Below are 21,518 nucleotides of genomic sequence, written 5' to 3'. Positions count from 1 at the left end.
AGACAGAATCATCGTCATGCTGATGCTTGCAGACGAAAATTATGGAATAAGCAGAGAAGTGGAGCTCTGTTCTTTTTTGTGGGGCGGGGGCAATCACATGGTTGATATGAGAATTTGGGACCCCCACCCCCCCCTCCCCCAAAGTGATGCCTAGATATGGATTGAACTTTGTCCAACTGGAATTCCCATGAAGTATGAACTGCAACTCAACCTGTTTCGATGCTTCAAAATCTGCTTGAGATGATTTTGATAGTATCTATGCTTCTTCTCAAGTTTTTTCCCTTTCTTGGTAGGGCCTAAATTCTCAATAGAAGTAGACTATTCCTTGGCAACAACACCATCCCCCATGCTTTTCATATTAGATGGAGGGTCTATATTTTCTCGGAAAAATATTTTTCACGCGCGAAATCAAACACGCTCTTAAAATTGTATTAGTATTAATTAGATTTTGACATACGCATCTCGTCATTGTTGACTTTTAAACTTAATTAAATGTAAAATTGTGACAGTTTTAAATTTTTTGACACTTGTGTATAATTCAGCACGTATAAAGATTTCGGATTCAAATTATTATAAATCAACAAATAGTGATTAGAAATTGAAAGTTTAGTAATTCACTGTATATTTGTAGGTAAACATCATGTGACAAGCACTAACATGTATGTGCATGTAAATTGCTGCATTTGCTTTTGACTCTAGCCAAACAAAGAAACTATGGGTTTTCTCCCAACCACATGTAAGTACTCTGGCAAGTAGCATAACACCTCATGGGGAGGAGTTTAATTCCACCATAATGCAAACAGCTGTCTTGTGATGGTAGCATTACATATCAATACATGATCAAACATTTTAATTGTCTATAGCAAAGTACAACTCTATACATATTCATGTAAATTTATTTTAATAGTATTAAATTCAATTATTAGTATGAGAATTATGATCAAAATTTCCGATTACTGCTTGATAAATTCATCCATTTTTATTGTAAAAAGAATTAGAGATTTGTACAAAATTACGATTGAGATCACGTTCGATTGCAATTTTCAATCGTAATCACAATCGTAATACCAAACGACGACGACTTTAGAGATACCACACATGCACATTCAATTCACAAAATTTAGTTCAACCATATAAGGAAAAAAAAAAGAAGAAGAAAAAAGGAGTAGTATATAATCTGAACAACAAATCTTGAAAGCAAACTGAAATTATTATTATTCCTATCAAAAACGAAAGGTTATGCTTCACTGTGGAATTGAGTGCAAAGTCTCTTGGTAAGTAGCCATTTATAGCTTTGATGGTATGACTCCCCATGGACGTGGGGACCGAGAGTTGACAGTTTGGTACAAAATAATATGTATGCTGGGCCTTCCGTTCACACATCAATTTTCCTCTCGAGGGACCCCATTCCTAAGCCCCCATACCCACAGCTATGGTTCGTCTCTTATCCGAATTTTGCTTTTTCATACGTCTGGTCAATTATCACCAATTATTAAAGCCCATAAAAAAAATATTCTTTCTTCCCTTTTTTATCTTTGTCAAAAAAAAAAAAAAACTCTTAATCAAAGGCTTTGGATCCTTAATAAGTCCATGCTTCCTTTATAATTTCTCAACTAAATATGTTTAATTAATTGAAATTAAAAAAATTGCCTCTCGATTTATTTTTTTGGATTTTGTTAGTTATATGATGTTTGACCAAATCATCGATTCATTTTAAGATATGTGTATGTATTCGTGTGCAGAACGGTAAAAATTAAGAGAATTTTTTATTTGAAAACGGACGGTTTTTTACTTTTTTTTTTTTGGGTTGGAATTTAATTAAATTATTAGTGGTAGTTTATATACTTTAGAGGGTTACAATAATTCACCATCAAATTAATGGGTTGCAAGAAGCGGGAGATATGGGAATTATTGAAGATATGAAAGGGATAGAAAATTTTGGTGTGTCGTTAGCATATGGTACTTATGTCCCATCTCATTATTCTTCCTGAAAACTTAGTTTGGCCATTAATACGGCTGCTGATAATTATACTAATTTATGTTCAACATATATTATTATTTTTTTTAGCCTTTTGTGAGACAAGAACTCTACCCTAAAACCTAGGTTTCTAGGGTGAGGAATTTATGTGTTTTTTTTACCTTAAACCTTAAACCAGATATTAATTACAAGTACTTTAACGTTTTGTACTAGAATTCAATAAAAGATCAGAGGAAATGTTTGCAGGACTTTCCTATAGTTACATTATTTAATACAAAATAATATTAGTTCTATTTAGATAACATGTACGGTATATTTAGACTCATTTCTTAAGTGCGCGGTTATCTTTATTAAGCCTTTTGTTTTATGCTTAATGGCCGATGCAGTGTCATGATTAATTATCTAATCGCAAATTTTATTAATAAAACTGTCATTGTCAAATGTAATTTGAAAGTTAATAAGGGATTGATCACCGTTTAATTACAATATTTATAAAAATAACATTGGTTCTATTTGGATAATGTGTGTGGTATATATAGGCACATTTCTTAAGTGCACAATTATCTTTATTAAGCATTTTGTTAAATGCAAAATGACCGACTAGGTGTCATGATTAATTATCTAACTGTAAATTTTATTAATAAAACTGTCATTGTGGAATATAATTAGAAAGTTAATTAGGGATCGATCATCATATAATTACAATATTTATACAAAATAACACATGTTCTATTTAAATAACATTAGAAAGTTAATTAGAGATCAATCACCGTATAGTTTCAATATTTATACAAAACAATGTTTGTTCTATTTAGATAATGTGTATGGTATGTAAGCACATGTCTTCAGCATGCGACTATCTTTATTAAACCTTCTGTTATATATATGCATAATGACTTAGCATGCGGTACAAATTTTATTAATAAAATCATCGCCATTAAATGTAATTAGAAGGTTAATTAGGGATTGATCATGGTAAAGTTACAATATTTATACAAAATAATGTTTGTTCTGTTTAGATAACGTGTATGGCATGTATGCACATTTCTTAAGTGCACCATTATCTTTATTAAACCTTCATAATGACCCAAGGCATGCAATGTCATGCTTAATTATCTAACTAGAAATTTTATTAATAAAACCGTCGGCATCAAATGTAATTAGAAAGTTAAATTAGGGATCGATCGCCATCAAATGAGTTCGTAAGTCATTTGTTTCATAATTAAGTTAATTAGGAAGTCGTTAAAGAAAATGAATGCAAATAAAAAGTCGTCCACTATACTACATCAGGTGTTATGAAATAGCTTTACTTAATAATATGGACCACCCATGAATATTGGCCTACGTGTTTGAGCTTACAACCACACGACTGGTAGTCTCTCATAGAAGGGGGAGTCATGTTCAAGTGGATGAAACAGTGGTCCTTCCCCCCCCCCCAAAAAAAATATGCATTCGCTAGCTAGCTTTGACAGATTATGTCAACTTCCACAGCCTCTCTCTCCAATGTTTGCCTTTAATTAGTTTTCTTTGGAAGGAGAAATGGTGCACAGAAGGGGCTTTCCTTACCAACAGGGTTGACAAAAGTTCTTTATTACATGACAAGGACGTTGTAATTCCAATCATTCAAGGACAAATCATACTTCATGCTACGATTTATAGAGTGATGGAAGGTGATGAGAACGGTGGAAACTTTCTCAAAATTAATGTTGGATTCCCATTTTAAGGTTCTGAAAACCTTAATCGAGTATCGATTAAGATGATATTTAGATAATCGAAATTATAAATAATATATTATCTTTTTGAAATTTAACAAAAATAACATATTAATTAAAAATATATAATAATTGTTAATCAAAATTTCAGGGTTTAGGGTTTTGATTGCCCTGGTTGTCGACAAGTCTTAAGACTTAAGAGACCAATTGGACTAAAGACCAATTGGATTACTAAAGTTGAATCTCACTTTCATTAGAAATTTATGTGTTAAGCTTGGCCAACCTTGTAATGTAATTAAGTATATATATGTAACCATGCTAAGTTACTAATATTGGCATGAAAGGGCTATATATGGTGCTATGCGAGTGTAGCCATGGAGTGTCCCCAAAGGGCACTAACCCTAACCCAAAAAAGGAATTTTCCGTCTTTGGTTTGATATTCTGGCCCCCCACTAAGGCACCCAAGCCCCATCTTCTCGACTATTTAATTTAAGATTCCATTGATTATTACACAATGGTTTTTTAATAAAAAAAAGGCATGCTCTTAGGTAGAAAGTATAAGGGAAAAAGATCCACTAACCATTAATTCATGATTACATTATTAACTCCCATGAAAGTTTAAGTCAGGGTTCATGTAACCATGTTTATTAATTCAGTGGTTTGGCCGACAAATTTACAAACCTTTATCAGCTTGACATTATAGGATACCTAAAAAGAAAAAACAAAAAGAAAAGAAGGAGCAAACCCACAATTAATTGCACATTTTTTCTTTCTCTTTTTTTTTTTTACCTTTTTCTCTTAATGGGAAACAATTGCATTAGATTTTGATTTTTGAACAGCCATTATCACTAGTGTGCACATCTAGAAGTCAGTACAATTTGGTGAAATGATTGAAAAAAAATGTGCATGGGGTATGAATCATGGAGCATATAAACTTTTTCTTTACAGTAAAAATTTACTTTGAACTGTTAGGTCAAATGTATAAATTCATTATTCGGTAAACAATTTTACGTCTTATCAAATTTTATAATTATTCAATCTTGATTGACGGTAATCCAAAGACAAATGTCTATGATCTTACAGGACAAGAAAAAATTTCATTTTTTTCGTACTATAAAATGATAAAAAGATCAAAGTTAAACAATTATAACCTTCGAGATTATCCGTTTTCTTGTAAATCTTTAAACACACAAATGGCACAAACATGTTTTCGACAACCCAAAGGTAAAAAAATGAGATGTAAAGATGAGAAATGTGGGAAGGGGACCCCATGTGAGTGGCATGGATGGAACATGCTCCGAATTTTGATCCTCATGGAATAGACCAAAGCAAGGGGAGAGGGGCGTCAAAATCTATTCACTCATCATTACTTCTCCCACTAAGTTAAAAATCTTAGTACATTTTTATATGGTTCGACACATAGAAAACAAATTAAGGACGAAACAGCTGCTTTTGCCCTATGGGGTTCATCCCACCTCCCTTACGTGCACACCTTTTTTTTTTCTAGTCAAAACGTTTAAGTCACTTAGCTCAAAGGATCAGATGGAAAAAAGAGGCAAAAGCAAGTGTGTGTGTGAGGTATAAACTTCGAAGTGGGCAAGTGGGAGATGTGCTGGGTGGCGAACGGGCCAAGGTCAGAAACCCCTCACCAAGCCGACAAATCCCCGTTGGAAAGGGGTTACGTAGGAGTTTTGTATGGAATATCATTAACATTTCTTCCATTTTACATGGAGTACCATATATACTCTCCTCCGCCGCCCCCTCCCCCTCCTTAAAACCATGGTGGCTTGGTGGTTCCACCACCACCACCACCACCACCCTCCCACCATCCCCATTGCCACCGTCACTTCCTTCGTCACCACCCTTTGATCACGATTATTTTATGTTAACGTAAAATTATATAAAGAAAACACAAACAAAACATTAAATGAAAGTGGCAGAAGACTTCAAATAGAAGCACATGATTTTTATTTTCATAACGGTGGCTGACAAAGTAAAGTAACATGTACTTCACAATTATCTTATGTTGCCCGAGGTTGTCTTAAATTTGTATGGACATTACTTGACAAAAATCTTTCTTGATTTTGTTTTCCTAGTAATGTAAAGATTCCAATCATCACATTTATTACACCCACAGATTATTCATAGATTGGTTTTCTTTCACGAAAACTTGTTAAGTAAATTTAGATTTTATGCATGTCAATGAATTGCATGGATGGATTCTTTTTTTTTTTTTTTTTTTTTTTTAAAGTAAATGGAAAAGAGAATCCAAGAATGGGAAAATGAAAAGGTTGAATTGTAAGATAATGAAAGGGTGGGCCGCAACCAAGCCGTCCGCAAGTGGGGTTCTTAGAAGGGCTTCATTGTGGGCGTGTTCACCTTTAAAAGCGTGCCGCATCGTGGCGGGTCCATCTCGGCTCGGCTCGGCTCCAGCCGTTTTCCTCTTATTTCTCCGACCACGTCGATCTAATTATTTTTTTTAATAAAATCATAAAAAATACATTCTAAATATGAATAAATACGTTAACTATTGAATGGAATGTATTTTCATAATTTTACTATTGTAAAAAGTAAAAAAGAAAGATCTTGATAAGTATGATGTGAAATTTATCTTATAAATTAAAATTATGCGTACTTATATTATATTATCGAGGTTGATACACGGGGATATCAGTGAAACAGCAACCCATTTACATTCTTAGTATAGCATTTTGAATATTTTCTTTAAATGGGAATAATTAATAGCTTAGCTCAAGATGTTTTGAGAAAGTGCTTAAAAGTGTTAGTAAAGTCTAAAGTGTAAACCTTGTATTTTCCCAAAAAGAAAAAGCAATGGAAAATCATAATGGGCCTCCATTTTTCATTCGTTGGTTGGGTTAGGCGGCCCACGATAAAAGAAATAAAATCGTCCATCGTATCTTTCATCGGCGGAACTGGCTACTGTGCTACCACCACACGCCATTGACAAAGCGTGATGCAAACCCACCTCCATTGACACTCGATTGTGCTGCCACCACCACAAGCCATTGTTGTGCACGCGTTGGTGAGATCGAGTGGGAAATGGGATTCTTTTCCATTGATTAGAGAGGGACGGGGGACAGGGAGGGGAGTTTGATGAAGCCTCGATCAATTAAAATTCAATACGGAAAATGAATCCAGCATTAGAAAACAAAAAACAGAAAAGGAATTCAATTGGGAAAATTGAGTCACCCCGGAATTATTGAACTGAGATTTGGATTTGGATCTGAGCTTCTCAGCTTAGTCAGCAGCAAGCTGCAGCTGCAGCTGCAGCAGTAGCAGTAGCAGTATTTCTTAAATAATGTAACAAAATTTAAAAGCCTCGGAAACAAGCTCTGGGTCTAGGGGTAGAAATAAATTGTCCTGGCCTCTGAGCGGCTGTTGCATAAATACAAGTAAAAAGTAATTGATTAATGGTAGATAAGATTATCTTTAGGAGGAGTGGAGGTAAAGCATTGTTTTTTTTTTTTACCTAAAGGAGGGGGCTATAAAAGGCAAGGCCTTGGGTTAAGGTTGAGTCTCTCGTTGTGATCAGAACAACGTCTCAGTCGCTTAGATCTCTAATTCTCTCTACTACCCACCAAAAGAAACAGAAGACCCGGGAATCGAATCAGAAGTGGAATACACAGGGAATTTGGGGTTCAGTCACTCTCACTCTTTCCTTTCAAACTCCCAAAAAGAAAGAGAGAGAAAACAAACACTGCTAGAGTAACACTGTTGATGCAGCAATAGTGTTACTATATATAAACTAAAGCAGTACTATATAAATATATATAGTAAGTTGAAGAGGAGAGAAAAGGGTCCTTTGTTCAACAACTGCGAAGACCATTGAATCGTAAGGGTGAGGTGAGAGGGAAGGAGGTGAGAGAGAGAGAGAGAGAGTTTTTCTTCTCTTTTTCCTGCTTTTAAGGTCTCGCCGTCTTTGGGTGCGGCACTGCTTTTTCTTCAGCAGAGAAAATTGGTGGCGCATTAAAGTAAGGAGCTTTTACTGTGGCTAAAGTTGCAGTTTTTCTCTTGACAGAGGAAGGGAGGCAAAGAGATTCGGAGCTGGAGATTTGAGTCAATTATTTTCGTGTGGCTGGCATTTAAATCTCTTTCTCTGCCAATTCTTGGAATGGAGAATTCTTATACTCTTTAACACAGCATAATCCAACCCTCTGCCCCTGCTGCTAGCTAGCTCTAATTATCAGAGTCTGTTTTTGGTTTTCCATTGTTGAGACGGAAGGGAAAAGAAGAAAATATAAAGTTGATAGATCAACTCAAGCAAGGGACAGTCTTTAAATCGCACTCATTTTGGGGTCATTGACAGATCTCTCTGCTTGATTTCCTTCAATCTTTTGCACGAAAGAGACAACTCAGAAACAAGGTTTGTTGAAAGTGGTACTGGGGGGGTTTGGGGTGGTTTCTTTCTCTTTGGTTTGGTTCGTGAAAAACATGTTAACACTCTTTCCTTTTTGTTCACAACTCACTTGACTTTTTCCTTTAGGTTTTTTCCTTTCCCCTTTCCTTTTGGTATTTCTGTGGAATGGAAGTTTTAGTTTATCTTTTTCTACGTTTTGGAAGAAATTGAGGGTGTTCGGATCTGGGGTATTATTGACTTTCGTTTTCTTGGGGGCTGCTCTCGTTTGATTATAGTTTTTGTCTCATTGACTGTCTTTTATATGTTTCAGATCTACAAGGATTTAGACGTTGCCTTAAGAGAACAAAGAAGACAATGTTGCCTCCGAAGCAAGCAGAAGAAGCAATAGTCTCCAACTTCAGCGAGACGGAGCATGAAACCAGAGAAGAAGAGAAAGAAGATGAACAACACTCAATGTTCAGCGTCAAGAGCTTCCTCTGGCATGGTGGCTCTGCCTGGGATGCCTGGTTCAGCTGCGCTTCCAATCAAGTATTCCCATTACCCAAATTATCCTCAACTCTCAGTTCGTTTCATCATTTGTTCTCCTCTTAAAACCTGACAAATTCTTCTTCTTCGTCTTCCTCTTCTGTTCTCCTTGCAGGTGGCGCAAGTGCTGTTGACACTGCCCTATTCCTTCTCTCAATTGGGTATGCTGTCAGGAATTCTGCTTCAGGTATTCTATGGACTGCTGGGAAGTTGGACTGCATATCTCATCAGTGTGCTCTATATAGAGTATAGAAGCAGGAAGGAGAAGGAGAACGTCAGCTTCAAGAACCATGTCATCCAGGTTTGTCATCAAGAAACCTGAAAACCCACCACCACCACCGATACCTAATCTTCCTTAGCAGTAACCAACCCTAGAAAAAAAAATATTTCAAAAAGATTACTGTTGTCCAACAAATCCCTTTTTAGTGATCTCAACTATCATACTAAAAAGTTACTACTACACTGTTTCGGATTGCAGTGGTTTGAAGTGCTTGATGGTCTGCTGGGTCCGTACTGGAAGGCAGTTGGACTTGCCTTCAACTGTACTTTCCTCTTATTCGGATCTGTCATACAACTTATAGCTTGTGCAAGGTTAGCATCGATTTTTCTTCTTGATTTAACATCAGAAATTTAAGCAGAATCTGAATCTGGGTTTCATCTCCTTTTTTAACCATTGTTTTCACTTTGAATGATGAACAGTAATATTTACTACATCAATGACAAATTAGACAAGAGGACATGGACCTATATTTTTGGAGCTTGCTGCGCAACCACAGTTTTCATACCCTCCTTTCACAACTACCGTATTTGGTCTTTTCTAGGCCTTGGGATGACCACCTATACGGCCTGGTACTTGGCCATAGCCTCCCTTGTTCACGGCCAGGTAAGAAAAAACCAGTTAAAACCAACAATCAACGGCCATGATCTTCCTCCCATGCAACCTCCGGTTTGCTCTTCGTTTTTACATATGATCTTTTTGCTGTTCAGGTTGACGGCGTGACCCACTCCGGTCCAACAAAGCTAGTGCTCTACTTCACCGGAGCCACCAACATTCTCTACACCTTTGGCGGACATGCTGTGACTGTGTAAGCTTTTTTTTTTCTTTAACAATATTGATTTCACCCTTCCCTTTCTTCTCTCTTTCTTTCTCTTGTTTCTACACGGCTTCTCTTTGCAGCTTTTGCCGGCCATCTTGGGGTTCGAGACCCCCAGACAAAATCATGCAAACTAATTTTGTTTGCTCGGAAACAAACACTACAATCCCCGCCGCCCCCCGCCCCCCCCCCCCCCCCCCTTCCCCTCTCCTTTCTTCATTTCTCCAGGGAAATTGAACAGTGAAATGATCATATGTTCAACTGTTTGCGAATTGTTTTTCCCTGTTACAGCTTGATTCTGACCTTAATCTAGTCTAGTCTCCTTTGTCTTTTACCTGTACCATAATTTTTGTCATAGACTCAACAGTGCCTAGGTCATTCACCTAAAAATAATACTAAAAAATTAAAAAGGAGCGTCAGTTGTAATTCCCTTAGCTGTTGCATGAGGGTATTTCGGCCATTTACCCTTATTTTTCAAGGTAAAAACATATATTGATTGATGGGCTTTTTTCTTTTTCTTCTTATATTTTCAGGGAAATCATGCATGCAATGTGGAAGCCTCAGAAATTCAAGTACATCTACTTGTTGGCCACATTATACGTTTTTACTCTAACCCTTCCATCTGCTTCCGCCGTCTACTGGGCATTCGGGGACCAGCTCCTCAACCATTCCAATGCCTTCTCTCTCCTCCCCAAGACCCGCTTCCGTGACGCCGCCGTCATCTTAATGCTTATTCACCAGGTCTAGTTCCATAGTTATAATATTTTTTTAATCATTGCTTGTTAGGCACTTTGGGAGCAGTTTTACCTCCTAAAGTACAAGCAGTAGTATTTTAAACCTACGAGTTTTTACTTGATTAATAGTAAAAAGTGACAGTTGTGATGTGATGAAAATGTTTTGCAGTTTATCACATTTGGGTTTGCTTGTACTCCGCTGTACTTCGTGTGGGAGAAGGTGATAGGGATGCATGACACAAGAAGCATTTGTTTGAGGGCACTGGCAAGGCTGCCAGTGGTGATTCCAATCTGGTTCCTGGCCATCATCTTCCCATTCTTTGGGCCCATAAACTCTGCAGTTGGTGCTCTTTTGGTTAGCTTCACCGTCTACATCATCCCAGCTTTAGCCCATATGCTCACCTACAGAAAAGCCTCTGCTCGACAGGTAAAAAAAACACAAAAACACAAATTTTACCACTTTTTTGCTTCACTCACACCGTTACCAATCCTCTCTTCTCTTTACACTCTAGGGCCACTATCTTGTTGCCCCACTAGCCCGTACCGCCCTTTTGATCACCTTATGTATCGTTCAAACTGTAGTTATCTTTAATAATTAGGGGTATGTTGGTCTTTGAAATTGAAGTGGACAGTCCTTGAAAGTTTGATGAGGATTCCCACATTCCAGTTCCACAGTAGCTGTGGCCAAATTGTGTGGAGAGGTAGGGGGGGTTGAGAGTCTGCAGCAAATGTACAAAAGCATTTAAGGCTTGGATTTGGAAACGTTACGAGAAGAATTGGAGATGGTTGGCATGTCTTTTTCATTTAGTTATATGCTACAGTTGCAGTGGTAGTACTCTGTCTTGGATGAGCTGGCTGACTTGACTCTTTTCCTTCCAGTTTGGTCTCTAGCAGTTAGTCACATTTTTTGTCAACAAATTGCCAAACTCAATTGACTGATTTGGTTGCCCCTCCCAACTTAATAATACAATTTGATTGGAAATTTGGGGAAGTTTAATAATCAATTTCTATTCCTTGTTTTCTCCTGAGCAGAATGCTGCAGAAAAGCCTCCATTCTTCATGCCAAGCTGGACTGCAATGTATGTATTCAACGCCTTCGTTGTGGTGTGGGTTCTGGTGGTCGGGTTTGGGTTCGGTGGATGGGCTAGCATGACCAACTTCATCAGGCAAATTGACACCTTCGGGTTGTTTGCCAAGTGCTATCAGTGCAAGCCTCCAACACCAGTACCAGGAGCAGCTGCACAGCACCACTGAGCTGACTCATGATCAACAATTCAACCTGAATTCAACTCCTCCCCCCTATATAAAAAGAAACAAACCCACCAAAAAAAAAATGAATTCCCTGTTTTTCCTCCATATCTTGTATCATACATGGGGACATAGCAATATCTCCCCTACATGTGATGTGTGCTGGATTTTCCCTTTCTTTCTTTTTTCTATTTTTTCCTCCCCTCCACCCTTAAATTAGTTGATAAAATAGTGTGTTGAATTGTGATGATTCCTTTGCTATCAAAGCATAGGCCTAATTAAATCTGATAATAGTATATCTTTTACCTTTCTCCATCCTTCTTTTCTTGGGATAATATAAACATTTCGTTCTTCTTTCTTATTTCTTTTCTAATAGCTTTGCAATGCCAATTATTACCACTATCATGTTCCCAAAGTAACTCATAAACAATCAAGGGGTATGGGTCTGCTTCTCTTTTTTTATTGAGACTTGGCTTGATTCTGTGGAGGACAGTGGGCCGTGGACTCCCCCCACCATTCACATGGCTTGCACGTTGGCTCATCTGTTTGTCACGTGCCACTCTTTACTCCTAAATATTCCCCTCCCTTAAATTTCACATGCCATCATACCTACATGTACATGATACATGTATCTCCTCTCATGTGGGGTTTCCATGCCTAATAATCAAAGCCCCTATAAATATAATCAAATCCCTTCATTGGGTCTTCGATCTTATTTCTCTGGCACATGCCAGCCGATACATGTAGGTGTCCTCTTGCTGTTTTCTTTAGATTCCAAGGACTAGAACAAAAGTCCAGAGAATGGGAAACAACCATGATTAGGCTTTTGCAGGATTTCAGGTGGATCATTTAGTACAACACCAAGTCATAAATTTGGTTTGGTATCGTTGGCTTTTTTGCATGATTAGGTAAAGAAAGAATTGACAGATTCTGCGCTTTGATCATATGGGAGAGAGAGTTGGTTCCAGTAAAGATCTAGTTTGGTATTGACCAAATCTAGTAGCACATGCCTATACTTCCATTTAACTGTGTGTTGATGCTGTTATGTTTTTTGAGTTTGTTGATATTCCAGTCTCACAAAGTTGATATTGATTGAACAAAAAAAAAAAAAAAGCTTAGGATTCTATCTTTTTATACCCATCCTTACTTACTACTTATCTTTAGGCTTTATATAAATAATTAAACAATATGAAATCTAATGACAATGTGAATGACTAATGTGTAGAATTTACGCTAATCAAATACAGTGATGAATTCAAAATACAATGACTAATCAATGACTAATGTCTTTGAGATCTTGTATCTTAATAATAGGAAGGGGGTCTTTATTCTCGAAGACAGTGATGAATTCGAGATTTTACATAAAAGGTGATGAAAAAATAATTATAAAGATAATTGTATTATATATGTTAAATCTCTGATCGAAAATCTAAAGTTCAAAGTCTATTACATGTGAATTTGGTTGAACTTTACGTTGAATTCGTCTAGCTATATGCTGGTTTGCTGATTGGTTAATTTATCTGCTCAATTTAATTCAATAAGATGTAAGACTATTAGCTTAAATCAGGAATGAAAGGCAGTCTAGATATCTAACTTCTAAGCCTACAGAAATAGCTGAAGTTGGGTTAGGTACTTAGGTTACTCAAAAGCTGTCAGTCTTAACTTGTAAGCAAATTTTTGGCTTATGACCCCTAACATTTCATAGCTTAGGTTGACCATATGCAAAGCACTTCCATGGCAAATATAATAAAGCTTATTTGCTGTCCGAAATCCTGCTTTAGCCTCTTATAACGAAACTGCATGTATCCTTTCTTAGCAAGGTACCCTGTTCATGGATTACAGTGCCATGATTCCTACAGTTACCGTTAAAAGAAAGTAACATGTTAGATTTCAGAGCCATCATCTGCTTCAGCAAGAAACCCTGTAAGATAAAAAAAGAGAGAGAGAATGAAATGCTTCTGATATAAGCATCCTGGAAAGGATTAGATCAGAGGTTACTTTAAAATTGAAGGAAGATTACAACAGTAAGCAAGTTCTTTGCTTAGATTGACATACTATTTACATGTGAAAGCTGCAGATTTCAGAAGAATTTAGTTAAGAGATCCAAATCTTGTCTTCAAATTTCTTGGTATCTCAGCTTTGTCAGACTATCAGGAGAGGAAATAAAAAATGGAAATAACCCAAGACTTTGGCTGTCATGGACCCTTCCATTGCTTCGGAAATGGGTCATCTCTGTCATGGACCCTTCCTTTGCTTATTCCTATGGGCCATTTAATTTTCCTTGCAGAAAAAAGAGCTTGAGGGCTCAAATTTGCCCAGGGTTTGAACTGGGCTTGGACAGACAGGGAAAAGGTTGGGATTGGGCTAACACTTGAAGCCATATCCTAACCTAAAAGCCACAAAGAAGAAGTTTGTGATTACCTTATCCTTCAGAAACTCGACAGAAGAAACAACCATGGCTTCACTGCTGCTTGGAGCTGCTCCAGTTCCAGCTCAATCTGTCAATCTTTCTTCTTTGTCTCGTATTTCCTCTTCTCATTCCCAAACCCTCGGAACTTCATTGTCAGTTTCAACTTCCTCAGTTTCACTCTCCACTGCTTCTTCTCCCTCAATCCCCTACGGTAACTTAAAAAACAACTGCAATTTCTTATCACTACTTTGTCCAGGGTATATTTTGAAGATTATAAAATTTTGATTTTTTTTTTGTCTTTCAGTGTACTGTGGCAGAGGGGATAAGAAAACAAAGAAAGGGAAGCGCTTTAATCACTCCTTTGGCAATGTAAGTGCTATTCCCCCATTTGTGGTGTAAAGGTTGATTATGGAAATTGGTTGTGAACTTTGTTTTTGAATAAAATTGTATAGGCGAGGCCTAGGAACAAGAAGAAGGGGAGAGGGCCACCAAGAGTGCCGATTCCTCCGTCGCCTCCGAGGAAAGATAAGTTTGATGATGATGAGAAGATCAAGATTGAAATCGATGAGTCTCTGTTTTCCAGCTAATAGCTAGACCCCATCATGGTTAATTTGTTCATTTCTCTTGTAATATTCAAATTCCAAAACTTGGGTATGCTGTATTTGCAATTAACAACACACTCTTTTGTCTGAATTCTTCTCTGCATTTGAATTTTGGGTTCTTTTTGGAAGAATTAAGTTGATACTTAAATGCTTGTCTTGCATAAGTTGAGAACTTCTATGACTGACTATGAAAATGAATCATTACAACAATAATTCTAGAACAACTACTATTGGGTATTGAGAAAGAAAATTGTAGCAATGGTGTTTCCTTAAATGGGCAGTATCTGTTGATTGTTCCTCTGTTGGCAAATCACACAGTAGGCTGAGATTAGTCTTTCAATCACGCTTCCTTCCTCGATCATAAAATCTCTGGTTCGGTGGTTCCATAGGTGTATTGCTTGTGTGCTTGATTTCAGTGTGACCAACGTGTCTTCCACCCATTGCAATTCTGCTTCAGTCTCGGGCTTCTTAAAAAGTCTGTCTATATTCGTCCAAGTCATTGGATAAAAGGTTTTGGGTGGCAAGATTGTAAGGTTGTAACCTGGAGCATTTCCTACTCTTCCAATCACTCTGGAAACCAGGTAAGGCCCATTGTGCCCCCATTTACTTCCATCAAAGGTCATGGCAAATTCCTGTAAGAAGTCAAGTAGAAGTGGATGCGCATCGTTGAAAATCATAGCTGCGCCATTTATTCTGGTCCATTTCCGGGTGATTGGATCTATGCTCTGTGCACCGATTGCATTCCTCAATCCCATGAAATCTTTAAGAATTATGAAATCTACATCCAAGTAAACTCCTCCGTACTTGTACAGTATTGCAAGCCTAATCAGGTTGGAAAGATTGTAAGATAATGAAATATTTCCAGGGTCCTTGCTCCCATTCTTCATCTCATCAAGCCAACCCTCGGCTGGGGTGTTCTTGACTAGAAAGTGCAAGTCTGGTGTAACTGCAAGAACTTTAAACCCGCCATCAATTAGTGGTTTCAGAATCCTGTATCCTTGCCTGGAATCAAGAGATGGTGATAAGATCATCAAGCATCCCTTAGGACTAGCTTTGAACAGACTGTCTAAAGCTGCGAATTCCCTCGGTCCAAAGGACTGAGCTGGTGAAAGCCAAACCATGAAGTACCGAATTGTACAGTCTCTGTCGAAGAAACCCAGAACTTGGTCATGGAATTGTGAACTCAAGTTGTTTGATTTGAATAACTCAAGTTCAGGCAGTTTCTTCTGGAACCAAGCTATTCTTTCTTCCCTGGTGACATTGGATGGAGGAATTAGAGGATCCAAGTTTTCATTATCGACCCCTTCCACCTTTCCTTCTGTATTAATTTGCAGTGGCTTGCTGCTAAAAATCGACCTGGATTGTCCCTCGCTTGTGGTGCTTAGTGCAGTAATAATTTCAGTTGTTGTAATATGTTCAGGATACATCGAAAGATTCGAAGTCAGGATATTTTCATAGATGATGAAGAATACAGCAGCCACTGAGATGGTAAAGAACAATGATATGGTAGAGAAGATTGGTAATTTGACGCTACAGAGAAATAGCTGGTAACTAGACATGCGAAACAAATTTCTCACTGCCATGTTTTGAAACCAATTGCTCACTGCCACTACAGTTTAACAGAGAATATTCACCTGAAGGAGACAGTTTTGAAGGGTTATTTTAATGGCATTCAGATCAAAGTAGTACATGAAAATAAAGATCTGATTGTAATTAAGCATACCCCCAGAATATCGATCGATGTTATCCTGACCATTTCTCCACAATGATGAGCTGCAGCACCTGAAATGATAGATCAGAATACAGACCATCGTAAACCTTGACCTGCCTAACTTTGGTCGATGGCTAGAGTCTTAGACAGGAAGGTTAATGCTCCGTCCTGGAAAGGAGTTTCTCAATTGTTGTGGATTGTAGATACACATAATGGCCATGGGGTTCTTTCTTGACTTTCAGGTTTCCGTTCTTATTAGAGCTTTTAAGGCTAATCATTCAAATAACAACGATAGATTGTCGCACATTTTTATTCACATGCCACTGAGTTGCTGACAGAAATTCCATGATTTAACAAGAAGTTAATGTCATTATGTTGACATAATCGTGCTTTTCACATTACAAATTAGAATACATTAGAATTTCCTTTCCTCGGATTATGAAGACAATTTGGCCAAGTATAGATACAATTCAAGAATCAATTCTGAGGCCTGACATTTTTGTGACATGTTACAGATACATGGGACAGCAGAATTACTTCTTCTACTTCTCATGTGGATGAATGAATCTTCTCCATCCTTCCTCTATTTCGACCTCCTAAGTATGAGAAAAAGAATTAATGGAACAGAAAAGGACTTTCAGGAAATACTTAACTCATTTCCGATTTGCTTTTCTCTTCCATTTTTTTCACATATACCTTTCACGTTGTCTCCAATATAGTCTTCCATCAATAAAATTAAGGCGTGGGACAGTCTGCCAAGGTAATCTAACAATCAGCATAGAGACTTCATCAAAGGCCACTGTGTTTGTCAACATTTTTATCAGGCATTAAATCCAAGTGATTTAATTTTATCAGGTTTAAAGAATAGGATTCAAATTCCCCTTCTTCAAATTAAAAAAAATAATAATTTTATTTTGTTACAAGTTTGATGTATGCGAGAATCAAAAGTCTCTTGCCCCAACTTCTTGCCTTGATTTCGTACCCCCTGTTTGCCCACCAATGAAATGTTGCCACGTTACATAATAGGGAAGTCAGAACTAGGACTTTCTTTCTTTACCTGATCTCGAACTTCTTCAGGTTTCCAAAACCTTTCCAGTATCGCTTTTGACGTTTATACCTTACTTACAGCATCTACAGCTGTAATATCTGGGTAAATTGGCATCATGATGTCTGTACTGGACAGACTAGGCTAAAACATTACTCCAGTGCACTATACTAAAGACTAAAATACAATTATTTGGTAGAAAAAAATTACCCAATTTATAATTTCTACCTATGGTCTGCATGTTTCTTTGTAATCGGAAAAGTAGTCACCCTGGTTATTGGTTATTTCATAAGCACAATGAAAAATTCTATCTCTAGATGCTCATGGAAATGGCTTGGGGACAGTGGAATAATTAGCAAGTTTCGTTGCCTTTGTTAGCTTGGTGCACATTTGGTGATCATCGAAGACTGCCGGTGTAGTTTCTGGAGCTACTCCATAAGCTTTTTCCAGTGTTTGGGTTGTGAATTTTCATTTCCAAGCTCAGAGTGATGGACAGATTATCATTACATAAGCAATATCATCATTTGTATTTGAGAAAGAAAATAATTAGAAGAAAAGAATGAATTTCATATGCATTTTACATCAGGTATATATCTGTTTCGTTTCTACATTGGAAACACCAAAAATGGTAGAAAAAATAACACCTATGTGATGGAAAGAATTGCTTACTACCCTTGAATCATAACTTATTCAAGCAACAAAGTAAAGGAGATTAAATAAATTTCCTTGATTTGCTACTCCTGAAGGGCCGAATGGGGTCATTCATTAGAGGAGAAGTTTTGTTCAAGGATCGTATATGTTCTCGCAAATATTACAGTGCTCTGCAATCATTCTGGCCATGACACTTCCCTCCTCTATCTTCAATTCCCTGCTTCGCTTGTTCCAGAGGTGAACTACATAGCTATCATTGCTTATATCAGCCAGTGTATCATCTGCCCATTTCAAGTCCGCCTCCGTTTCTGGCTTCTTAAAGAGCTTGGCTATCTTAATCCAATCCACAGGATAGAAGGCCTTTGGGGGGAAAACTGTAATGTTATATTCAGAGTTTTCTCGTAGTCTCTCCAAGACCCTGGAAACCAAGTATGGTCCATTGTGCCCCCATCTGTTCCCGTTGAAAGTTGTGGCATATTCCCTTAAGAATTCCACCAAAACAGGATGGTGGATGTCAAAGATCATGACTGCTCCGTTTAACCGAGTCCATTTTTTGGTTTGTTGGTTGATACTTTGTGCACCAATGGCATTCCTCAACCCTGATAAATCTTTCAAAAAGATGAAGTCTGTGTCCAAGTAAACTCCTCCATACTTGTACAAAACTGCTAGCCTGATCAGATCAGAAAGATGATTGAATAAAGGGATAGAGCCAGGGTCCATATTCCCGCTCTTCAAGTCATCAAGCCACGGTTCAGCTGGGGTGTTCTTGACTAGAAAGGGCAAGTCTGGTGTGACTGCAAGAACGTTAAACCCTCGATCAATAAGTGGTTTCAAGATCCTGTACCCTTTTGGGCTGTCCATGGAGCTTGACAAAATCAGCAAACATCCATCAGGGGTGGTGCTGAACAGACTATCCACGGCCAAGAACTCTCTAGGCCCAAAGGACTGCGCTGTTGACAGCCACACCATGAAGAACTGTGCTGAACATTTGTTGTTGAACAATTCCAAAACCCGACCATGGAATCGCTCACTCAACTCATTTGATTTGAGAATTTCAAGTTCCGGTAGTTTCCTCCTGAACCATTCCATTCTTTCATCTGCCGAGGCTTTGAAAGGAGGAATGAGAGGATCTTCATTCTCAGTTTCTTCAATCTTTCTTTCCTGGATGGTGGTAGCAGCCGCCACTGGCAGGCTATTCAAACTCGTGGCAACTTGTCCTTCTCCTTCAACAACTGGAGTCGTCTGAGTCTGAGTATATGGGAAAACCTCACCGGTCTTGATATTTGCATTATGAACGGATAGATTAGACATCAAGCTGTCTGCATAGATAAAAAAAAGTATTGCAGCAAGCGAAATGGTGGACAAGACAGGCGACTTCGCCATGCGGCTAATCAAGCGGTAAGTCAATGACTTCTTGGACATTCTTCTGAATGGCCCAATCATTGAACGGACAGAGAATTTCTTTTGAGGAGACATGCTCAGACAACCAAACTGGCACATACAACATTACTATATAAAGAAATGGAATTGTCGTTTGTTGCTGTTTCTTTGCAAATTGGGTCAGGGTTTTGAAACAACATAAACGTGGTTGTGGTTCATATCTTGATGCAAATGAATTGTTCTGTATATTTCCATCTCAAGGGGAATATTTCCTTCTGATACATCAGAAATGGATACACCCAGTTCGAATTTCCATTTTGGGATACGCGCAATTTAATGAGAAAGTGATTGAGACATGCCTGGTTTTAGCTAGTTTACAATACCATATTGTTTTATTATATTTTTGTATCCGTTTTTAGCCATTAATGATGGAAAATGCATGATATTTTATGTTATTTTATGTTTCAAATCCTTTTTTATGATGACAGTATGGTACTCCTTTTGCCATGTATCATCGAAACATTAATGTTATTCAGAGTTCAATGATCAATTTGACAGAATTTATGTAGTGACAATGAGCCAAGGCAAAATGAATTTCATGTTGTAACCTGTAAGTGAGCTTTTGGTGATTGTTGGAAAATCTTGCAATTTGGGCATTGAGGACATTTTCTATCAGCTGCATATACCAATTAAAGAGAGTTGCTCTCAGTAATTGTTTGCACTTTAAATGCAATCCAAGTGATCATCAAAATCAATTAATTCTTTAATAAATTTGATGCCTATGACTGATATGACCAACTTAAGCAAAAATTCTAAATTAAATCAAACTAGTAAGTAGAATTTTAAGTATCCCATTACTATACAAACAGAAATAAAACTTTTCCTTCAGTGCCATAACTTGCCATCTGATACATCAGTTCAGTGGTGGAGGGAGGGGGGGCTAGTAGCGTCCCCGCCACTCTTAAAATTTAATAATTCTTCTTTGTTTTTTTCAAATTTTATAGTTTTGCTCTCTTTTTTAAAAAAAAATTTATAATCTCATCTCTACAAATATTGAAATTCTTATCTTCATCCCTTCAAACATGAAATTCTGACTCCATCATTGCATCAATTAGATATCATAACTTTGCTTAAAAATAATCCAAGGGAAAACTCTTACTCTAACCAATATTGGCATCTTGGTTAGTAGTTTATATTAATGACTCTCAAACTAAATTTGAACCTATTTAATTAGAAATTTACTATAATTCTACCCATTTTTATTTTCATCTTTGTAAAAATGCCTGCTTGTGTACGCTTATGTTCTTTGTTTTGCAACGGCAAAATCTTTCACTACATTAGATATTTTAAAAAAATTTAATTACGCAACAATTGAGAAAAGTCATTGCAAATACAAAAGAAGTGTGCTTCTCTCATATCAAATTAATCCTCAGTAATGCATTTTAGTCCTAAAAAACTTAGCTGTTATTCATAAAAAATTAAAAATCTCTAAATTTTTTTTAATATCTCTGCAATTATAAATTGATCATATCTTGACAAAGATGTGGGCTCTGATCATAACAGGATGTTAGCAGCCAGCAGGCCAATGTGGTGGAAAACTATAGATGTTCAATGTTTTTTTTTTTTATTACTTTCCCGAAGAATTACAAAGATATCTCTGTCTAGAATGAAATATTTGTACGATGAATTTTGTTTTTTTGGTTTCAATTTATATAATAAGCTGAATAATCTTTGTTTAGATTGCTTATAAAGTAAGCTTGAACCTGTAGACACTCAAATAAAATAAAAAAATTAAATTAAATTAAATTAAATTAAATAAATAAAATAACAATAAAAAAAATTAAAAAAAAAATCGGGATGGCTGGGCATACGCCCAGCCATCCCTTCGCCGTCCCATCCCCCACCCACTACGCGGGATGGGGGTTCTGGCCACCAACCCCAGGGGTGCCAGAACCCCCCCCTCGCCGGGTTGTCCAAAAAATTGGACAACCCGGCTCTTTAAAACCCTGCAAAAAACAAAGACAGCAGTTAGCCACACAAAAAAACACAG

At 37.3% G+C, this 21,518-nt stretch overlaps 4 protein-coding genes across 4 annotated transcripts; 2 read left to right on the top strand and 2 right to left on the bottom strand.

Annotated features, from left to right (window-relative positions):
• On the top strand, positions 7,228-11,986 carry LOC18597575 (auxin transporter-like protein 2). Its single transcript, XM_007026700.2, has 9 exons — positions 7,228-8,074; positions 8,379-8,596; positions 8,709-8,894; positions 9,072-9,184; positions 9,293-9,476; positions 9,581-9,678; positions 10,221-10,428; positions 10,591-10,848; positions 11,454-11,986. Exons 2-9 carry the CDS (start codon positions 8,423-8,425, stop codon positions 11,673-11,675), a joined length of 1,443 nt encoding a protein of 480 aa, XP_007026762.2. The 5' UTR covers positions 7,228-8,074; positions 8,379-8,422; the 3' UTR covers positions 11,676-11,986.
• LOC18597574 (30S ribosomal protein S31, chloroplastic) lies at positions 14,061-14,829 on the top strand. Its single transcript, XM_007026699.2, has 3 exons — positions 14,061-14,290; positions 14,384-14,448; positions 14,532-14,829. Exons 1-3 carry the CDS (start codon positions 14,125-14,127, stop codon positions 14,664-14,666), a joined length of 366 nt encoding a protein of 121 aa, XP_007026761.1. The 5' UTR covers positions 14,061-14,124; the 3' UTR covers positions 14,667-14,829.
• On the bottom strand, positions 14,928-16,714 carry LOC18597573 (lactosylceramide 4-alpha-galactosyltransferase). Its single transcript, XM_007026698.2, has 2 exons — positions 16,405-16,714; positions 14,928-16,315 (listed from the first exon to the last, which is right to left on the bottom strand). The coding sequence occupies exon 2, from the start codon at positions 16,262-16,264 to the stop codon at positions 14,951-14,953; it is 1,314 nt and encodes a 437-aa protein (XP_007026760.2). The 5' UTR covers positions 16,265-16,315; positions 16,405-16,714; the 3' UTR covers positions 14,928-14,950.
• LOC18597572 (lactosylceramide 4-alpha-galactosyltransferase) lies at positions 17,981-19,585 on the bottom strand. The gene has a single exon (XM_007026696.2). It carries the CDS (start codon positions 19,562-19,564, stop codon positions 18,221-18,223), a length of 1,344 nt encoding a protein of 447 aa, XP_007026758.2. The 5' UTR covers positions 19,565-19,585; the 3' UTR covers positions 17,981-18,220.

Source organism: Theobroma cacao, chromosome 5, assembly GCF_000208745.1.
Source record: "Theobroma cacao cultivar B97-61/B2 chromosome 5, Criollo_cocoa_genome_V2, whole genome shotgun sequence".
Lineage (NCBI taxonomy): Eukaryota > Viridiplantae > Streptophyta > Magnoliopsida > Malvales > Malvaceae > Theobroma > Theobroma cacao.
Note: the sequence above shows the minus strand (reverse complement) of the source record. Positions and strands in the feature narration are given on the sequence as shown.